Source organism: Ambystoma mexicanum, chromosome 5q (genome assembly GCF_040938575.1).
Source record: "Ambystoma mexicanum isolate Mex_15411 chromosome 5q, UKY_AmexF1_1, whole genome shotgun sequence".
Taxonomy (NCBI): Eukaryota; Metazoa; Chordata; class Amphibia; order Caudata; family Ambystomatidae; genus Ambystoma; species Ambystoma mexicanum.
The window spans coordinates 160667791-160686960 of record NC_090933.1 but is presented as its reverse complement, the minus strand read 5'-3'; the positions used below and the strand labels follow the sequence as shown (position 1 = coordinate 160686960).

Here is a 19170-nt window from a genome sequence, read left to right as displayed (position 1 = left end):
TGCACACAGCATCTTGCAAAGCAGTGCAGTGGGGATACTTCTGTAGCACCCTAGTCTTTTACACTTGGGATTTTTGGTTATTTTCATATTTGCCTAAAGACAAGTTGGTGGCAGCAGATATCTTTTTCCAGCATGGGGTCAGGCATGGATTCACATGCTCATGAATATTCCCCGTCGTCAGGCTGCGAATCCCCGGTAAAGAAAATAAAATCAGTTTCAGTTTCGTTTCTGAACTGTCTTTCTACTAGTAACCAATCACTGGTCTCTGGGTCATACTGCCCTCTACCTAAGCCCCTCCTCTGGCAGCCATCTTCAGATTTTTACCACACGTTCAAGTGTTGGGAGTCTTCGTGCTGTAGCTCTCGAGCTTTTACTGCGTTTTGTGTTTTTTCGAAGAGTTTACTTTTATATTTACGGTCAATCGAGCCTCAAGCTTTACCGACTCTACTTCCGATCAACGGGGACCCATTTTCGGAATTTTTTACGCCCCTCAAGGGCATCTTTTCGTCGTGTTTTCCACTTCTCGGATAATTCCAGAAGATCTTTGAGGCCTACCCTATGTGGACATGGCCCAGGACAAGGGAAGCATGATGCCTGTTGGACCCAAGCAGTTCAGGAGCTGCCCTGGATGCAGACTTCAGAACGTTTTTAAGGAGGATGAGCACTCTCTGTGCCTCTACTGCCTTCACGGTGACAAATTGCACGTGGAGAAGGACTGTGCGTTTTGTAAGAACATGTCCGAACGGACAATGAAGGATCGTCGTATTCGACTCATCAACTGGCTGGAGGGGAAGAGCCCAGCAGCGGGTGAGAAGAGGAAGAAATCCGAGCAGTCTTCTAAGACCTTTGAGGGCGCTCCAGCGACGGGGGCCCAACAAAAGGCTAAGCACTGCGAGTCCACAGGCACCAGGAGCGCCGATCGGTCGGCTCCTCGGCTGCCAGGCAGGGCGCATTATCACCGACGCCATCAACCACGAGCCAACGCTATGGCTCGGTGAAGAGGAAGTTGGTCGGTGAAAAGTAAGCTTCGGGAGAAGCCCCGGTCGATCCCAACGGATACAGCTGAGGGGGAGCGAGGCAGTGACCCTCCCCCCAAGGTGAAGGCCTCGGGCACACCCAAGGTCGTGAAGGCCCTGATTCACCCGGCTAAGGCCTCGATTGAGGGAGTCGTGGCGGCCCTGGTGAAACCTACAGAGGCTTCCCCAGTGGAGATGACTTCGGGGGCTAGAGTTTTCCTGCCACCCCAGAAGGAATCATCTTTTCTGCCTATCGAGAAGACCCCCGTGAAACCCCAGCAGGAGAAAGAGGGGGAGCCCGGTAGCCTTAACAGACACAGATACCACCTCTGAGATTGAGTTGGCGAGCGTCCAGAGGATCCTGGACAAGAATTTCAAGATATCCAGGGCCCACGGGAAGGACCCCGATGAGGAGAGCAACGGGGTGCCGACGAGGAAGATCGGGCCGCAGAGGACCCCACGCCCCAACCGTCGGTCCCGTTGCAGCCTGTGCCCGTACCACAGGACAATTCAGGAGCTATCTTGATGGCGATACAGAACCTGTGCGCAGAGATAAGGACAAGGATGCTCTTACCCCCCACCGACGACCCAGCAGGCCCTGGCCTGTCGGGGAGCCTGCCTAACAAGTGGAGACGAGTCCACCCTCCTCCCCCCTTCCAGCCTTCACCCCCATCCCCTCCTCCGAGGGATGAGACGGGAACGAAGACGACGGGGACGGACGACGACGACGGTGGTGACGACGGAATGGACCACCCTTCACCACCTCCTCGGGCCTCCCCCACCGATGAAATTGGCTCCTTCCATGCCATGATCGCCAGGGCATCTGAGCTCTTCCAGCTCTGCCCCGACGAACAGAAGAAGGAAGGTTTCCTCTACAAACGGCGGGAGGCCATGAGGAAGACTGTCCTCTCAGTCCCGTTGCTGGACGACATCTGGGATGAGGGGCTAGCGCTCCTGAAGAACCCGTCCACGGCTCATGCTAAGAGAGACAGGTACAAGAAGAAGTACCGGGTCCTGGACTCCGCCCCTATGTGCCTCAGGGCACAGCCGTCCCCAGATTCAGTGGTCTCCACAGCGGCCAAGAAGAAAGCGGTGGGGGCGACGGCTTCAACTTCAACATCCCCGCGAGACGTCGAGGGAAAGAAGCTGTATGCCATAGGACGATGGGTCATCTCAATGGCAGTGACAACGATTAAAGCTGCCAAACCCCTTGTGATCGTGGCACGCTACGACAGGGAGCTGTGGTTCAAGATCGCTCCCTTGCTGGACTTCCTCCCAGATGACAAGAGGGCTGAGGCCATGGAAATCCTACAGGAAGGCAAAGTGGCGTCGGACCACACCATTACGTTGGCCACGGACATCGCCGACACCGGCTTTCGTCAGATAGACATCAGCGTTTGTCTATTCCGCCGCGGTTGGCTCAAGGCCACCGACTTCCGCCAGGACGAGCAGACCAGGGTTCTGGACATGCCCTTCGACGGGAACAACCTGTTTGGCAAGACAGTGGACGAGTCACTACAGGCCATCAAGGCGGACACCGAGACGGCTCGGGCCTTGGGTGTTCTTCAACAACGACGACCGTCCTTTCGGAACTCCGGAGGCAAGCAAGGTGCCTCCAAAGGATTCGGCGGCGGTTCTTCGTCGTGCCCTCAAGCGGCCCGCTCCTCGTCACAGGAGGCCTACAGAGGACGTGGCAAGACCGGAGGATCCCGTCGTTGTCGCTAAGGAGGCCAAGGCGGCAAGGCCGCGACGAAACAGGATTGAACCAGCCATGGCGTCGGGCCCCCACCTGAGCACCCTGGTGGGAGGCCAGCTGGTGAAATTCATCAGCGTGTGGGAGTCCATCTCCACCGACTGTTGGGTGCTGGATGCCCTGGCCCGCGGGCACACTATGGAATTTCAAAATAGGAGTCCCCGTTTTCCACCCGTAACCAGGAAGGAAAGCCACATCCTTCAACTGCTGCTGGAGGTACGGGCGATGTTAAGAAAGGGAGCCATCAAGCTCATCCCCAAGAGGCTGCGGGGCTCTGGAGTGTAGTTGCGGTTCTTCCTCGTCCAGAAGAAGACGTCCAAGAAGTTCCGGATGGTCACCCTCCAGCACGTGCTGGGACAGCTGGAGGAAGGCGACTTCCTATCGTCGCTGGACTTAGAGGATGCCTACTTCCACAATCCCATTCTAAAAGGACATCGAAAATTCCTGCGATTTGTGGTCCAAGGGCGACACTATCAGTTCAAGGCCCTTCCCTTCCGATTGAAGTCAGCGCCCAGGGTGTTCACCAAGTGCCTCACACCAGTGGCGGCGCAGCTGCGCCTACAGGGGATCCACGTCTACCCCTACTTGGACGATTGGCTCATCCGAGCAAAGTCAAGAGAACTCGCCGCCGATCAAACAATAAAGACCGTCCAACTGCTCACGGATCTGGGATTCTCCATCAACTTCGCAAAATCCCACTGGTACCGTCGCAAGTCGTCCTGTTCCTGGGAGCCAGGCTCGACACAGTGGTGCGATTGGCTTTGCCGTCGGAAGAAAGGACGAATGCCATCCTGGGCAAGGTACAATGGCTGTTGACCATGGACATGGCCAGGGTGAGGTCCATCAAGTCCCTACTCGGCATGATGACCTCGTGCATCTACCTCGTGCGCCTATGCAGACTGCAAATGCGACCACTGCAGGAGTTCCTCGACGCCCATTGGATGCAAGCGGCGGGCAGCTTCGAAGACAGCATCTCACTCAACAAGACTTTCCGCCAAGCGATCCGTTGGTGGGGCACCCGCGCACATTTGGCAGAGGGCATGGACTTCCAGACCCCGGCACATCAGGCAACAGTGACGACGGATACCTCCCTAGAGGGATGGGGAGTGCACACTGAAGATCTCCACACAAGAGGCCTTTGGCTCCCGGAGGAGAGGTCACTACACATCAATGTCCTGGAGCTCCGAGCCGTGTTCTGAGCCCTCAGGTCGTTCCTTCCGTCCCTCAAGGGCAAGGTGGTAAGGGTCTACACCGACAACACCACCCTGATTTTCTACATCCGGAAGCAGGGGTGCACCAGATCTCCAGGCCTATCCAAGGAAGCGCAGGATCTGTGGCACTGGGCCGTCGCCCAAGGGATGTTTCTGGTACCCTTCCATCTGGCAGGAATCAAGAACACCATCACCGACTCACTCAGCAGAGAGCTGCGCTCGTGCCACGAGTGGGAGCTGCGGCAGGATCAAGTGGATCTTCTGTTCCGACATTGAGGCAATCCGCAGATCGACCTATTCGCGACGGCGACGAACGCCAAGTGCCGGAGGTTTGCCAGCAGGTTTCCCCAGCCGGGGAGCATGGGCGATGCCTTCTCTTTCCCCGGGGATGGCCTGTTCCTGTATGCATTCCCAACATTGCATTTGCGACTCATCAGTCAACTCAGACGGTCCCGATGCAAGATAATCCTCGGCACACCTGTGTGGCCAAGGCAGATTTGGTTCCCGGACCTTCTGGACATGTCAGCGTCCCACACAGTCAAACTGCCGACAGACGCGGATCTTCTCGCCAGGGAAGTAGGCACCATCCTACACCACGAACCGGGTTCGCTGAACCTGCAGGCCTGGCTACTGTAGCACTAGAGTTCGGAGGATACGATATCCCGGCGGACTGCAAGGAGGTGCTTGCAAAAGCCAGGGCGTCCTCGACCCTCAAGTGCTATGGACACAAATGGAAGCTGTTCTCTGTCTGGTGCCGTGCACAGAAGATTAACCCTCTGTGGAGTACGGCCCCTCAAGTGCTGCCGTACTTGCTATCGCGGGCCAAGGCGGGGCTGGCACATGTCTCCATCAAGATCCATTTGGCGGCTATATCCCGCTAAACCAGAACTCCAGGGGGGTCATCCCTATGGTCTCATCGCTTGGTGAAGGAGTTCATGAAAGGACTGTTCCGATCGTTCCCGCCGGTGAAGGCCCCGGCCCCGGCGTGGGAGCTTAACGTAGTTTTGACCAGGCTCATGGGGGCCGCGATTCAAGCCTCTGCACTCGGCACCATTGAAGTTCCTGTCGTGGAAGACAGCATTTCTTGTGTCCATCACCTCCGCACGACGAGTGGGAGAGATCCAGGCCCTCTCCTGTAAACCTCCATACCTGACATTTCACGAGACGAGGGTGGTGCTGAGGACGCACCCCTCCTTCATGCCCAAGGTGCCGTCAGACTTTCATCTCAACGAGCCCTTGGTGTTACCTGTTTTCTTCCTGTCGCCTTTGTCGCCGGCTCAGAGGACTTTGCACTTGCTGGATGTGGCTAGAGCGCTGAAGTTCTACGTGGACCGCACGAAGAGTCTGCGGAAGACATCACAGCTGTTTGTGAACTTTGGACCTGTGAACCAAGGGAAAGCCCTCTCGAAGGCTTCCATTTCCAGATGGCTCTCCGGCTGCATTATGCAGTGTCACCGGTTGGCAAACCGACCTTTGCCCGGCCATCCGAGAGCCCATTCGACCAGAGCGATCGCTGCTACCACGGCGTTCTTGTCTGGTGTGCCCCTGCTGGACATCCGCAGGGCTGCTACATGGTCGAAGCACACCTTCATGAGATTCTACTGCATCGACTAGGATTCCAGGGAGGAGTCCAGAGTCGGCCAGGCAGTGCTGCGTAACCTGTTCGCCTGAAGGTGGGCCTGATGAGGAGGTAAGAGATGCTTAATGTTGAGTAGTTGAAATGCTTAATGTTGAGCCTTGCCACCTCCCATGGTTGTGCATGTGTGTACTGCTATTTATTCTTGTATTCATGAGCATGTGAATCCATGCCAGACCAGGAACAAGTTACTGACCTGTAACTGTTGTTCTCCAGCATGGGTCTGGCATGGATTTACATGCAAGCCCTCCCTCCTACCCCTCTACAGCTCTTCTCTTAGTCCTACTGCCACTTTACGTGCTACCAAATCTGAAGATGGCTGCCAGAGCAGGGGCTTAGGTAGAGGGCAGTCATTGGCTGGCGGCAGTATGACCCAGAGCCCAGTGATTGGTTACTAGTAGAAAGACAGTTCAGAAACGAAACTGAAACTGATTTTCTTTTCTTTACTGAGGATTCCCAGCCTGACGACGGGTAATATTCATGAGCATGTGAATCCATGTCAGACCCATGCTGGAGAACAACAGTTACAGGTATGTAACTTGTTCCTCGTACTCTGCCTGACAAAATTTCAGATAGTGCAAGAGCTAAGACACAGATAAGGAAGGGAGGGGGAGAGTGGGAAGGAAATTGAAACAGACAGGCGACTATCGTACAAGGCCTGACGACATTTCTGGTAGAGCCGGAGAAAAACAAAGGTGAGGGAGAGGGGTGCAGAAAGGGAGGGGAGGAACCAAACAAGTGACTATCGTACTAGGCCTGGTGACATTTCAGATAGTGCTGGAGGGGGAAGGGGGTATAAGGGGTTAGGGGAACAGACAGATGAGGTTGCTATCATACTAGGGCCAGGGACAATTCTGATAGAGTAAGTGCATAGAAGAAAGTAAGGGGAGGAGATAGGAAAAGGGAGAAAGGGAGAGGAGGAGAGAACAGAACAGAGTAAGCAGTAAAAAAGAGTGGAGAAGCAAGAGGGGAGAGCAAATACTATTGAAGAAGTCAATAGTAACACATAATGTTGCAAGCCAGGATACAAAATGAAAACGGGAACAGCATGATTCTCCAGCATTGGATCTTTCATGGATTCACATGCTTTGAATATTCCCCGTCGTCAGGCTGGGAATCCCCGGTACATTATATAGACCCTTTCCCGTAGGAAAACTTTTTCGACGCTTATGCGTCCTATCCGCCTCGTTTTGTATCATGCGTGCCCGTGCCGTCAGGACGTCATGATATAAATACAGGCCCCGCCCCCGCGCTCCCTCAGATTTCAACCGTCTTTCAAAGTAGTGGGATCCTCGTGTTTACTACTAGTGAAAACTAGGTTGTTTATTATTTTTTTGTCTATTTCGCGTAAGCGAAGTTCAAATTCTGAAGAATTATGTCTGGAAAGGCGTTATTTCGCCCATGTGCAACTTGTGGCCTCAAAAAGGTTTATGAAGGAGACGGCCACATGGACTGTATCTACTGTCTCCACCCGCACCACACGGCGGATAAGGACCGAAAAAGAAGGCTGGTCGACTGGCTTAATGACGGAGCGGGTGCCTACCCGGCTTCGGAAGTTGGCTCCACGGCCTCCAGGAGCAAGTCGGAGCCTCCATCGAAGAAGGTGCGGCCAGCAGAAATTCGCGCTGAGGACAAGCATAAGGGGAAACAGGCTGGATCCTCCTCATCACATAAAAAGCCCTCCTCCTCCTCATCATCTAAGACGGAGAGGCTAGCGCTGTCAAAATCCTCCTCAGGGGACCGTCACAGGTCTTCCGTGAGTCGGGAAGCTTCAGCCGGGAAGTCGGCATCGAAATCGACGACGAAGTCTAAGGGCTCGACGACGACGACTTGCTCGTCGACCTCAGTGTCATTGACGATGCCTATTACCGTTCAAGCAGCGGTTGGGATTCCTTCGTCGACGGAGGCTCAGTCTTTGGCTTGGCTGCCTGAGGTCTATGACCCGATCCCCCCTGAGGTCTTACTGCAGCCAGACACGGCCTGCTTGGCGGAAGGGGACGGTGACATGGTTCTACAGCCATCGGATTTAGGCTTAAGGCCTTCCACGTCGACGACGACGGCGACGAGTGCGAGCGGGGGTATGGTACCTATACCATCCACGTTACTGACCCCCCAAACGGTTTTGTCTCTGGATGTGCTTAATACTCTTCAGAAGCTACTACAACGGATGGATACGCAGTTCCCTCAACCTGGGACGTCATCGTCACTTTTGTCTGTACCTTCCGTCGACGAGCAAACTTGTACTGCTCGCCCGTCGACGAAACACCCATCGGCTCCCCAGGCGGCGAAAGATCGTCCTCGAGCTCAGGAGGAGGGTGAGTTGTCGGAGTCCGACTCTATACGTGATGATTCGGGGTCGGACATCTCCCTGTCACCGTCGAGGGACCCGACATGGAATTCGGATGTAGAATTGGAGTCTACGAGGAGCCAGACACAGCCATCTCCCCCTGATGATGTGGGAGCCTTCCATGCAATGATGGGGAAAGCGTGTTCGGAATTCGGCTTGATTCCTGAGGAGCAGAGGAAAGACTGTTTCCTTTTTGACCATATGGGTCAAAGGAGAAAATCGGTATTTGCCATTCCAATCCTTGACCACGTGTGGCAAGAAGGTCTCAAGACGATGCGCCATCCGTTCTCGGAACCAGCCATAAAGGGACGGATCGAGAAAAAGTTTAAAGCTCCGGAGTCCACTCCAAAATGTCTAACATCACAGCCTCTGTCTGACTCGGTGGTGTCGGCGGCAGCGGCTAGGAAGGCCAGGGTCCAGCAAAAATGTTCAACGCCACCGGAAAGCGAGGCTAGGAGGCAGGACGCATTTGGAAAGAAGGTGCTCTCGGTCGGTGCGACGACGGTAAGAGCAGCCAATTCCTTAGCGATCGTGTCACGATATGATAGGGAAATGTGGCACAAATTAGCCCCTATCCTAGAACACCTGCCAGATGAACACCGGAAAGCAGCTATGTTACTGGTGCGGGACGGCGAAGAGGCCTCGAACCACGCTATTAATATCGCAGTTGACCTAGCAGAGTCTGGTTTCAAACAAATCAACCATGGAGTAGTGCTTCGTCGACAAGCGTGGCTCAAATGTACTACTTTCCGTCCTGAAGTACAGTACAAAGTCCTGGACATGCCATGCGAAGGGGAGCACCTGTTTGGCGAAAAGGTTGATGAAGCGCTAAAAGGGATGAAAGAAGACACGGATACTGCTAGATCCCTCGGCGCCCTTCAAACGGGTAGAAATTTTCGCTCTTTTCGCCCCTTCAGAGGTGCTTCTGGAAACTCCCGCTTTGGTGCCTCGAGGGACCGTGGATTTAACAGGCCCTCGTACTCTTCACAAGGGTTCAGACGAGCGTCCCAGTCGGCACGTGGAAGCAGGGACTATCAATCCTCCAGGCGGCGAGGCTCAGGTCCGTCGTCAACGAAGAACAAGCAAACCAGCAACCAATGACGGTCTTCGGAACGTCCTGGGGGGTCGAGTCTCTCATCACTTCGACCGATGGAAATGCATAACCAGAGATCGATGGGTCCTTGACACGATTCGCATGGGTCATGCGCTACAATTCAAAGACAAGCCTCCGCGTCTTCCTCCTTTATTCTCGACACAGCCCCACCTCCAAATCCTACGACAAGAGGTGGCGCTTATGTTGCGAAAAGGGGCGGTAGAGAGAGTTCCTGTGGTACAGGAAGGCCAAGGAGTTTATTCCAGGTTCTTTGTTGTCAAAAAGCCAAACGGCAAATGGAGGCCCATTCTGGACCTAAGGGTACTCAACAAGTGGCTAAAGAGCCAAAAATTCAAAATGCTAAAACTCCAAGAGGTTATCAGATCGGTGCAACCCATGGACTATCTATCATCACTAGACCTTCAGGATGCTTATTTTCACATCCCAATACGCCCACGACACAGGAGATATTTAAGATTCGTCGTCGGGAAAAAGCATTTTCAGTTCAAGGTCCTCCCGTTCGGACTCAAGTCCTCCCCCAGGACGTTCACCAAGTGCTTGGCCCCTATAGCGGCCCATTTAAGGAAGGATGGTCATCATGTCTATCCATATCTAGACGACTGGCTAGTCAGAGGGTCATCCAGGGAACAAACACGAGACAGTCTACGAGCCACAATGTCCATATTACAGGAACTGGGCTTCGCAATAAACTTCAACAAGTCCTCAGTAGAGCCTTCGAGGACCTTGGTCTTTCTAGGAGCGGAGTTTCATACACACACAAGCCTGGTGAAACCATCCAGCGAAAGAATTCAGAAACTTCAAAACAAGGCGTCGGAATGGAGAGGCGGTACCAAGGTCTCTGTGCGCAAGTACATGTCCCTGCTAGGGACCATGTCGTCCTGCATTCCGTTAATAAACAACTGCCGTCTGTTTATGAGGCCTTGCCAGGAATTTCTAGCGGACCGTTGGGCGCAGAGCAGAGGTCGCTGGTCCGACAGACTGGTCGTCGACGAACAACTAGTTCAAGCACTCGGCTGGTGGAAAGTGTCTACTCATCTAACGAAAGGGATGCCTCTACTGGAACCAGAGTTCCAAAAGACGGTGGTGACGGATGCATCGCTGAGCGGATGGGGAGCTCATCTGGATACGTTACAGGTACAAGGCCAGTGGTCTTTGCAGGAGTCCTCTCTGCATATCAACCTGCTAGAACTGAGAGCAGTGCGATGGGCTCTGAAGTCTTTTCTTCCGCAACTGAGGGACTCGGTGGTGCGTGTCATGACGGACAACACCACTACGATGTTCTACTTGAGGAAACAAGGAGGGACACGTTCCAGGTCCCTGTCGACGGAGGCACAGAAAATCTGGCACTGGGCCCTGCAACACAACATGCAAATCTTAGCGTTTCACCTACCAGGAGTGAAAAACGTGGAAGCCGATGCTCTCAGCAGAGAAATGAACGAAGTTCACGAATGGGTGCTGAACGACCAACAACTTCAACAAGTATTCAAGGAATGGGGACACCCTTCCATAGACCTGTTTGCAACGAAGAACAACAAGAAATGCCATCAGTACGCAAGCAGATGGCCTCAGCAGGACTCACTGGGGGATGCGTTCTCATTCCCATGGACGAACAAATTCCTGTACGCATTTCCTCCTTTTCCCCTTGTCCGGAGGACGTTGCAATGGATCCTCAGGTACCCATGTCGGGTAATTCTGGTGGCCCCATACTGGGCCAGACAGGTGTGGTTTTCAGACCTACTACACTTAGCGGCGGCGGAACCGATGAGATTCCAGAAGACCCCCGACCTTCTGTCTCGACAGGAGGGTGTCGTTTGGCATCACGACCCGGACAGCCTCAAATTGACGGCCTGGCTCCTGACTTCGCCGAATTTGGTCGGCTAACGATTCCGGAGGACTGTCGACGTATCCTGCAAGCGGCAAGAGCACCTTCCACAAACGCCTCATACGCGTACAAATGGAAAAGGTTCTGTCAATGGTGTGAGGATCAACCAGGTTTGGCCCCGCAATCGATTAAGCCGGAACAGCTCCTTCCATACTTGCTGTTATTAGCTCAAAAGGGCCTGTCGGTGTCGTCAATAAAAGTACACCTAGCAGCCATTTCCAGGTTTACTCGTCGACAGCACTCGGCGCCATTGTTCAGCGACCGCCTGATTAAGCACTTCCTTAAAGGCCTTTTTCGGAGTTTCCCTCCAGAGAAGAAATTTCCACCGGAGTGGAGCCTCAATCTGGTCTTAACGTCTCTTATGAAACCTCCTTTTGAGCCAATGTCATCATCGTCTCTAAAGTTTCTGTCGTGGAAATTGGCCTTCCTGGTGGCCATCACTTCAGCCCGACGTATTTCAGAAGTTCAAGCTCTAATGGTGGACCCACCATACTTAAGATTTTTCAAGACCAAGGTAGTCCTAGCCACTAACCCACAGTTCATACCAAAAGCTCCTTCGGTGTTTCATAAACACTCTTCTATCGTGTTGCCTACGTTTTTTCCGGAGCCATGCTCGGGAGCGGAGCGCATGCTACACACATTGGATGTAAAAAGGGCTCTCAAGTTTTATCTTCATCGTACGCAACCGTTCAGAGAAACGAGGCAGCTGTTTGTGGCCTATGGGTTGGGTGCTAGAGGAAAAGCCATTTCAAAGCAAGGACTATCAAGATGGGTGTCATCTACCATTTCGTACTGCCATTCCAGGGCAGGGAAGCCTCTTCTACGACGGCCAAGAGCTCATTCAACTAGAGCAGCGGCATCGTCGACGGCACTGTGGGCCGGAGTCCCTCTAGGGGACATCTGCATGGCGGCTACCTGGGCGTCTACACACACCTTTACCCGCCATTACTGCCTGTCGCAGCAACATGCCGAAGACACCCGGATGGGACAGGCAGTGCTTCGACACCTATTCCAGTAAGGTAAGCCCCGGCTGCGGGGTTGCATCCTGTGGAATTTTATGACTGTATGTGGTCTGTTTTTTCCTATGTAAACTATTACTGATGTATACATGATCATAGGGAACGGCCTTTGGCGAAGAAAGTATATGGGTTTGCATGCACACCTCCTCTTGGGGGTAGTACTGCTATGTAATCTATTCAAAGCATGTGAATCCATGAAAGATCCTATGCTGGAGAAGGGAATAGTTTCTTACCTGTAACTCCATTTCTCCAGCATTGGTATCTTTCATGGATTCACATGCGCCCACCTGCCTCCCCTGATCATGCAAACCGGTTCCCCCACTACTTTGGGGGCCGAAATCTGAGGGAGCGCGGGGGCGGGGCCTGTATTTATATCATGACGTCCTGACGGCACGGGCACGCATGATACAAAACGAGGCGGATAGGACGCATAAGCGTCGAAAAAGTTTTCCTACGGGAAAGGGTCTATATAATGTACCGGGGATTCCCAGCCTGACGACGGGGAATATTCAAAGCATGTGAATCCATGAAAGATACCAATGCTGGAGAAATGGAGTTACAGGTAAGAAACTATTCCCTTCAAGGCCACCATGAATACAAGAAGCAAATGAAGTCCATCATGAGAGTTGAGAAAGGGTGACGCAACATGAAACAATGAAGTCCATAAAAGTAAAATCCAGCATTGGCCTTAAGATGGTGATGGTGAAACCAGAATGTATCAGAACAGACTCCTGCAGAAGTTGGCTGGAGGGGGCCAGGGGGGAGCAGGGTAGAAGAATCAAGCAAAACAGGCATATCCTGGCTGCAGTTGTGGCTTGGATAATGATATTGCTCACAGCTCCCAGTTGGGCTCTGGTTATGGACGTCTCATGACACATAAATATTTGTCCATGTTTGATGTTTTCACGTATATACCAGTCATTGTATGACTTTTGTCTAAGAGTACTAAACCATGCTGCTTATTTTACAGAGCAGCACACAAGGTGTTACTACGGGTCAAGAAGGATTATGGGAAAAATCACCAGGAAGAGCGAGAGAAAATAGATAGTTTCAAAGCTCTGTTGGCAAGCCACCAGAACTCGCTCAGTGAAGCCAAAGAACTGGTGGATGAAGCCAACGCAAGCACTACTGAGACCGGCCACCTCCAACTCCTTTTCAAGAGAAACCTAGGAGAGTTGAATGTAAGTGTACGATGCACAGTGTACTGCCCAACAAATGTGTGTAGCCCTTGAGCTTAGCTTTATGAAGCTAATGTTCTGCTCATGTGTATTTAAGGCATCCATACCAATATATGTATAGAGGGAGGATGACCAACCTTTCAGGGTGTTTGAACACAAGTACTTTGAACAGCTGGTTTTAATATGTTGCTGACTGTCAAATAATGTATTTGATAGGTCAAAAACCAAAACATCCTTGATAACAAGAACCAGTCCGTGACATTTATTGAAGAAGGAGTGGCTCTGGTGAATGAAGCAATGGTCCTTTCGGAAAATGTGAGCAACTCAACATCGGTGAGTACTAGCCCGTTCTTTTTTCTAACCTGTGCTGTCTTTTGGGCATCAAGTTTTTTTTCAAATGGTTGCTCTTTGATCCGTGTCATTGCATAGGCTTTAGATGTCCACCGTGATGAGATGATGCTGTGGAGCGCCAACCTCAGGTACCACGTGGACAATCTGGTCATGCAGATGTCAAAGAGAGAAGCTCTTGGCTTAGTCTACCGGGCAGAGGACCACGCGACGGAACTCCAAAGACTTGCAAACTCACTAGAAAGGTGAGATTGACTCCTGGCAGTTGCATGAAGTCTACCGAACTTTGGAAGGTTGGCAGAAAGTGATGATGCGTGGCTTAAAGGAATGGGCTTGGTCCTAATCATGGAAATAATGACCCTTAAAATTTGACAGCATAGCACTGAGGTTGGTTTTGGGGGATCAATGTGAGTTTGCATTGTTCCATCATGCAATCAGCGTTATAATCAATTATTTGTCAAAGAAAACAGAGGAGGTCTCGGGGGGATAGCTCAGGGGCAACGCGCTCGCCTTGGAAGCAAGACGACGCAGAGCAACACAGCTTCGATCCCCGGTTCCGCACTTAGAAACCTCTGGGTATTAAGCGTGTTAGAAATAACCAATTATTATCATTCTGACAACTGCTCCTCAACTGACACCAAAAGTTGGTTGCTAACATTTTCACAACACATATTTCGTATCTGTTATATGGCACAGGACTTAACGGTAACAACTTTAAAATAGTACATCTCTATGTAATGAGCGACTCTATGTGATGATCTAAAATGCCAAATCCAGAATTCTGATGTGTGTGCAGGGCGGGACCAGTGTATTAAGCTTGCTTTCTCTTCTACCGCAGTTCCCTTTCAGATGTCAGAAATGTCACCTTAAATGCAACAAATGCTGTTCATTCTCACGCCTTCATCAAGAGCAGAATTGATCAAGCGGGTCGTTTGGCACAGGAAGTCAACAGCACTTTGGCAGATCCAGTGCAATTGGTAAGCACAAAATTACACCGGGCAGCTGTGTTACTCGTGGTTGGAAGCGTGTTTGCCCAAATGATGTAGCCTTGCCTCTTCAGGGAAAATGCACTATGTCCACATGTGATATTAATATTATGCATTTATATCCTTATTGCCATTAACTTTCTACACTATTTCCTCTACGAGCTCAGAGTGTACCAGGTACACATTACCTACCCTTGGGTCTTTCCTACTAACATCATGTTTGGTAGGTCAGAATTCAATTTCTGGGGTTCTCTTGCCCCAGTTTGTGGCACCCCTAAACATCTAGCTTTTTCTCTGCTGATTTTCTTGAATCTGTGACTTTCTTTTTGTGAAGAGAGGGACTTCTGATGTCATGCCAGCACATTTGCATCAGCTGCCCTACAGTAGCCAATATGGCTCCCTAGGAGAGGGGTGCATCGTAAGCCAAAGCAATTTAGTTTTGCCTTCACCAGTGGTGCAGTCGTTTTTACCACATTAGTAGCCCAATGTAGCAGTATACAACCATTGCATTTTCTTAGTTTCTATTCTTGGATATTTTGTTTTGGGCCACCCCTTTTGTCTGTGTGGACCTCAAGAAGGGCATAGTTGTGCTGACGTAGGCTCACTCTGACCCCATTCCTGCACCCTCCACGGTGGTTTAAATTAGTCTAGCATGGTTTTCTGCCCCAGACAAGGCAAGTACACATCCCGTGTGGAGCTGAGCTTTTGGCAGATTTTAGTACCAGTCTGATTGGCTGGATGCCAAAACAATTGTGTATGTGTCTGGTATGTGACTGCGTGCGGGTCCCTATCTAGTGTCTAGTGGAGACCCTGTACATTCCTCAGTTTCTTAAATGAATTACTGGCGGATTGCCAAAAAGGTGTGCTGCTTCATTTGAGGATCTGGTTTGGGCATACTGGCGTGACCCTTCTTCCTTTGTTCTTGCCCCAGTTTCTTCTTAAGATTGCCGGAACTACTTCCTGTTTTTCTTTCCTTGTCCCTCCCACAGTCCTGCTTACTGTCTGAAAACCATTTCTGGGTTGTTACTTTGCTGCCTCCTTGCAAAATCCTCCTGGATCAAGCTCCTTGAGGTAGGGGGTCTCCCCGGGCTCAGAATACTGGTGGGTCTGTGCTACCCACCTCAGCTCCATCTTGGACAATCCTGGGTTTCCTCCATTGATTGCTCCTGTCAATAGGCTAGTCTTTGTTGTCTAGCTGATGTGTCTTGCCCCTAGAGCTACCCAGATCCCTATGGCCATGTTCTTCCCAAGGGGTTCTTCGGTCTTCCTGGTGTATTTTCTGTTGCTGTTTACGGCTGGTGGGTCGGCCTCGTGGGAACAGACTTGTCTTCTTTTCATCTGTCTGGGTCTTCGATTTTCCATGGTTCAAGTCCCTGGATACTGAAACTTTGTCCAAGCCCTGTAAAGGAAGCCCTGTTCTAACTCCTCTTGTTGAAACAAATCCCCAGTAGCTTGCATGTAAGTAGATGTTACCGGGTGCTTGGGTCCGGATACATACCTAGATATCGTTTTCTAGGGTCCCCTTGGTTCAGGAGTAGTGGGATTGTGCATGCACCCGCTCCTCTGTAAATCACCATTTACTTTCATGGGCCTGAATCTTGCTTCACTCTGATCTTTCTCATTCTGGCTAGGTCTCAAACCTGGTGCTAGGGTTCTTCAAGGAGGTCTCCTATGGTGTTCCTTGGCGTTGGTTGCTTCTTTGGCCGCAGCTGTGGTGTAGAACAAGTACTTACCTCGATTTAACCCATAAACACAGCTTACCCATGGATTCTGTCCTGTTATTTTCTTTGGGGAGTATTTCTATAAACATTTTTCCTCCTAATTGTTAGAAAGGTTTTTTGTATCTGCTCTCTTCGCATAGACTTCTATAGGAGACCCTATCAGTACAGATGGACTCATCAGTTTCCCCAAAAGGATGAGCAAAAGGGCAAGGGAAGTAAAGCAGGGGTTTTACTTGCCTCCAAAAAGTCAGTTCAGGGTTTAAATCAAAGCAAAAAGAAAGGGTGTCTCGTAGAAGTCTAGAGAGAAAAACAGCAAAAAGAACATCTTTCCTAACAATATGTAAAACAAATATATATTTGTAATGCATTTTCAAAGTGTTTTATTGGTCATAAAGTTTGTACAAATGATATTGTAATCCCAAATAAACCTTGATTATTTCTGGATTGCTATTTGGTGACATTTTCATAATATGTGGGTAAGATTTGCAGCTTTTGAAAAATTGGATCATATTATTTTGATCAGGACATTTTATCTCGTTTTATGGCACATTTAGTCCCACATTTCTCACATGTAGAATTTAAAAAAAAGATAAAGAAGTAATAGTAATTCTGGTATGAAGAAATATACCTATAATTGTACTGTACATCTGTTTCGCAAATATGATTTAGGCGCCCGGTCTGTTAGGTAAGATTTTCATGAATGTGGATAATCCTCCTGACCTGTGTCAACACCAGAATATTTTGCTTGGACTTGGTAATTATTTACATGTGTCCCTAGGAGAGTGGGAAACTTTTTCCCCTCTCACCTAGTCTTTTACTCTTTTTATGAGTATCCTTTTTATGTCCCTCCATAGTGTATGATTGGAGTTATTAATGGCCTTAATTACGAGTTTGGAGGTTTTTCAGAGGTAAATCCTCTGAAATACCACCAAACGGATTTACAGTTACCACCACTAGTTCCTGTGGATTTACCACAGAATTACAAATGGTGGTAGCTGGTGTAAATCACCATTTTCTGGAGTCCATAGGACTCCATTGAGGATTTTTGTCGGAATTACTACCGGTGGAATTATAAATGGTAATTCTGCCGATTTTTGGGGCGTTGAGTGGGAAAATTTACCTCCAGGGTTTTGCTGGAGGTAAATCCTCCACTCAACACCAAAACTCATAATTTGGCATAGTGGTAAAATTGGAGGTAACTCAGTTACCTCCAATTTTACCACTTACCGCCATACTCACGATGAGGCCCAATATTAGTTTCCTATAACTTTTGGCATTAGGTTGGGTTGCCCCTCTGTGGTTCCCTTGTTAATTTCTCTTATTACCTCTTCGGTAAACTACTATTCTCCAGCATGGGGTCTGGCATGGATTCACATGCTCATGAATATTCCCCGTCGTCAGGCTGGGAATCCTCGGTAGAGAAAAATTCAGTATCAGTTTTGTTTCTGATCTGTCTTTCTTAGTAGTAACCAATCACTGATCTCTGGGTCATACTGCTCCCAGCCAATGACTGCCCTCTCCCTAAGCCCCTCCCCTGGCAGCCATCTTCAGATTTTTACCGCACGTTCAAGTGTTGGGAGTCCTCGTGCTTTAGTTCTCGGGCTTTTACTGCGTTTTTGCACTTTTTCAGGAGATTTTCTCATTTTTTCGGTTTAATCGAGCCTCAAGCTCCACCGTTTCCACTTCCGATAACGGGACCCGGTTCGGAATTCTTCTACGCCCCTCAAGGGTGAAGTTTTCGTCGAGTTACGCTTCTTGGAGGTTCCAGAAGATCTGAGGCCTACCTCAACGGACATGGCCCAGGACAAGGGAAGCTCGACTCCCGGATCCAAGCTGTTCAGGAGCTGCCCGGGATGCGGATTGCAAAATGTTTTCAAGGAGGACGAGCATTTGAGATGTCTCTACTGCCTTCATGAGGACAAGACGCACGTGGAAAAGGACTGTGCGTTCTGCAAGAACCTGTCGGAACGGATCAAGCAAGATCATCGTTCCTGCCTCGCCGCCTGGCTGGAGAAGGGCACAGCAGGTGAGAAGGCGAAGAAAAAGTCTGAGCGGTCTTCTAAGTCCTGTGAGGGTGCCCCGGCGACGGGGGCCCAACAGAAGGCCAAGCACCGCGAGTCCGCGGGCACCGGGAGCGCCGAAAGGTCAGGCTCTTCGGCTGCCTAGCAGGGTGCGACTTCCCCACCACGATCAACCACGAGCCAGCGCAATGGTTCGGGGAAGAAGAAGTCTGAGAACCCAGGTAAGCTTCTGGAGAGGCCCGGTCGATCTCGAAGGGAGCCGAGGGGGAGCGAGGCAATGACCCGCCCCCCAAAGCGAAGGTCCAGGACACACCTAAGGTTGTGAGGGCCTTGATCCACCCGGCAAAGGCCTCTATCGAGGTTGTCGCAGCGGCCCTGGCGAAGCCGGCAGAGACTACGCCAGTGGAGGCGGCCTCGGGGCCCAGAGTTTCCCTGCCACCGCGGAGGGAATCCTCTTTCCAGCCCATCGTTAAGACCCCCGTGAAGACCGCGATGGAAAAAGAGGGGGTGGGGGACCGTTGGCCATTACGGACTCGGATTCAGCCTTCGAGGAGGATCTGGTGGAAACCGTGAAAGGCCTCAATGAGAGGTTTGAAGGCCTCAACGAGAGGTTAGAGAAGGTTCGATCCCAGGGGAAGGTTCCTGCTGATGTGATCGAAGATAGCGACGATTGCAACGACGAGGGCCCAGTGGAGCAGCCATCCCGCCCGTCGCAGCCATTGCCCGAGCCCCAGGATAGCTCGGTGGCCATTTTGTTGGTGATACAATCCTTATGTACTGAGATAAGGACGAGGTTACCACGGACCCCGACGGAGGATCCAGAACCAGGACCATCGGGAAGCCCTCCGAACAAACGGAGGAGAGTCCACCCCGCACTGCCCTTTGTGCCCACGAGGCCTGTGGACCCCTCATTCCTCATTCCCCTCGCCGGACCCTCG

General features: G+C 51.1%; 1 protein-coding gene across 2 annotated transcripts in view; it reads left to right on the top strand.

Moving 5' to 3' along the window:
- LAMA1 (laminin subunit alpha 1) overlaps positions 1 to 19170 on the top strand; it is a 679286-nt gene that overhangs the window by 445188 nt on the left and 214928 nt on the right. For both annotated transcript variants that reach the window (XM_069620697.1, XM_069620696.1), the window contains exons 37-40: positions 12949 to 13159; positions 13373 to 13489; positions 13586 to 13749; positions 14343 to 14481. In XM_069620697.1, the coding sequence (XP_069476798.1) occupies positions 12949 to 13159; positions 13373 to 13489; positions 13586 to 13749; positions 14343 to 14481 (631 nt within the window). The remainder of the gene's footprint in view (positions 1 to 12948; positions 13160 to 13372; positions 13490 to 13585; positions 13750 to 14342; positions 14482 to 19170) is intronic.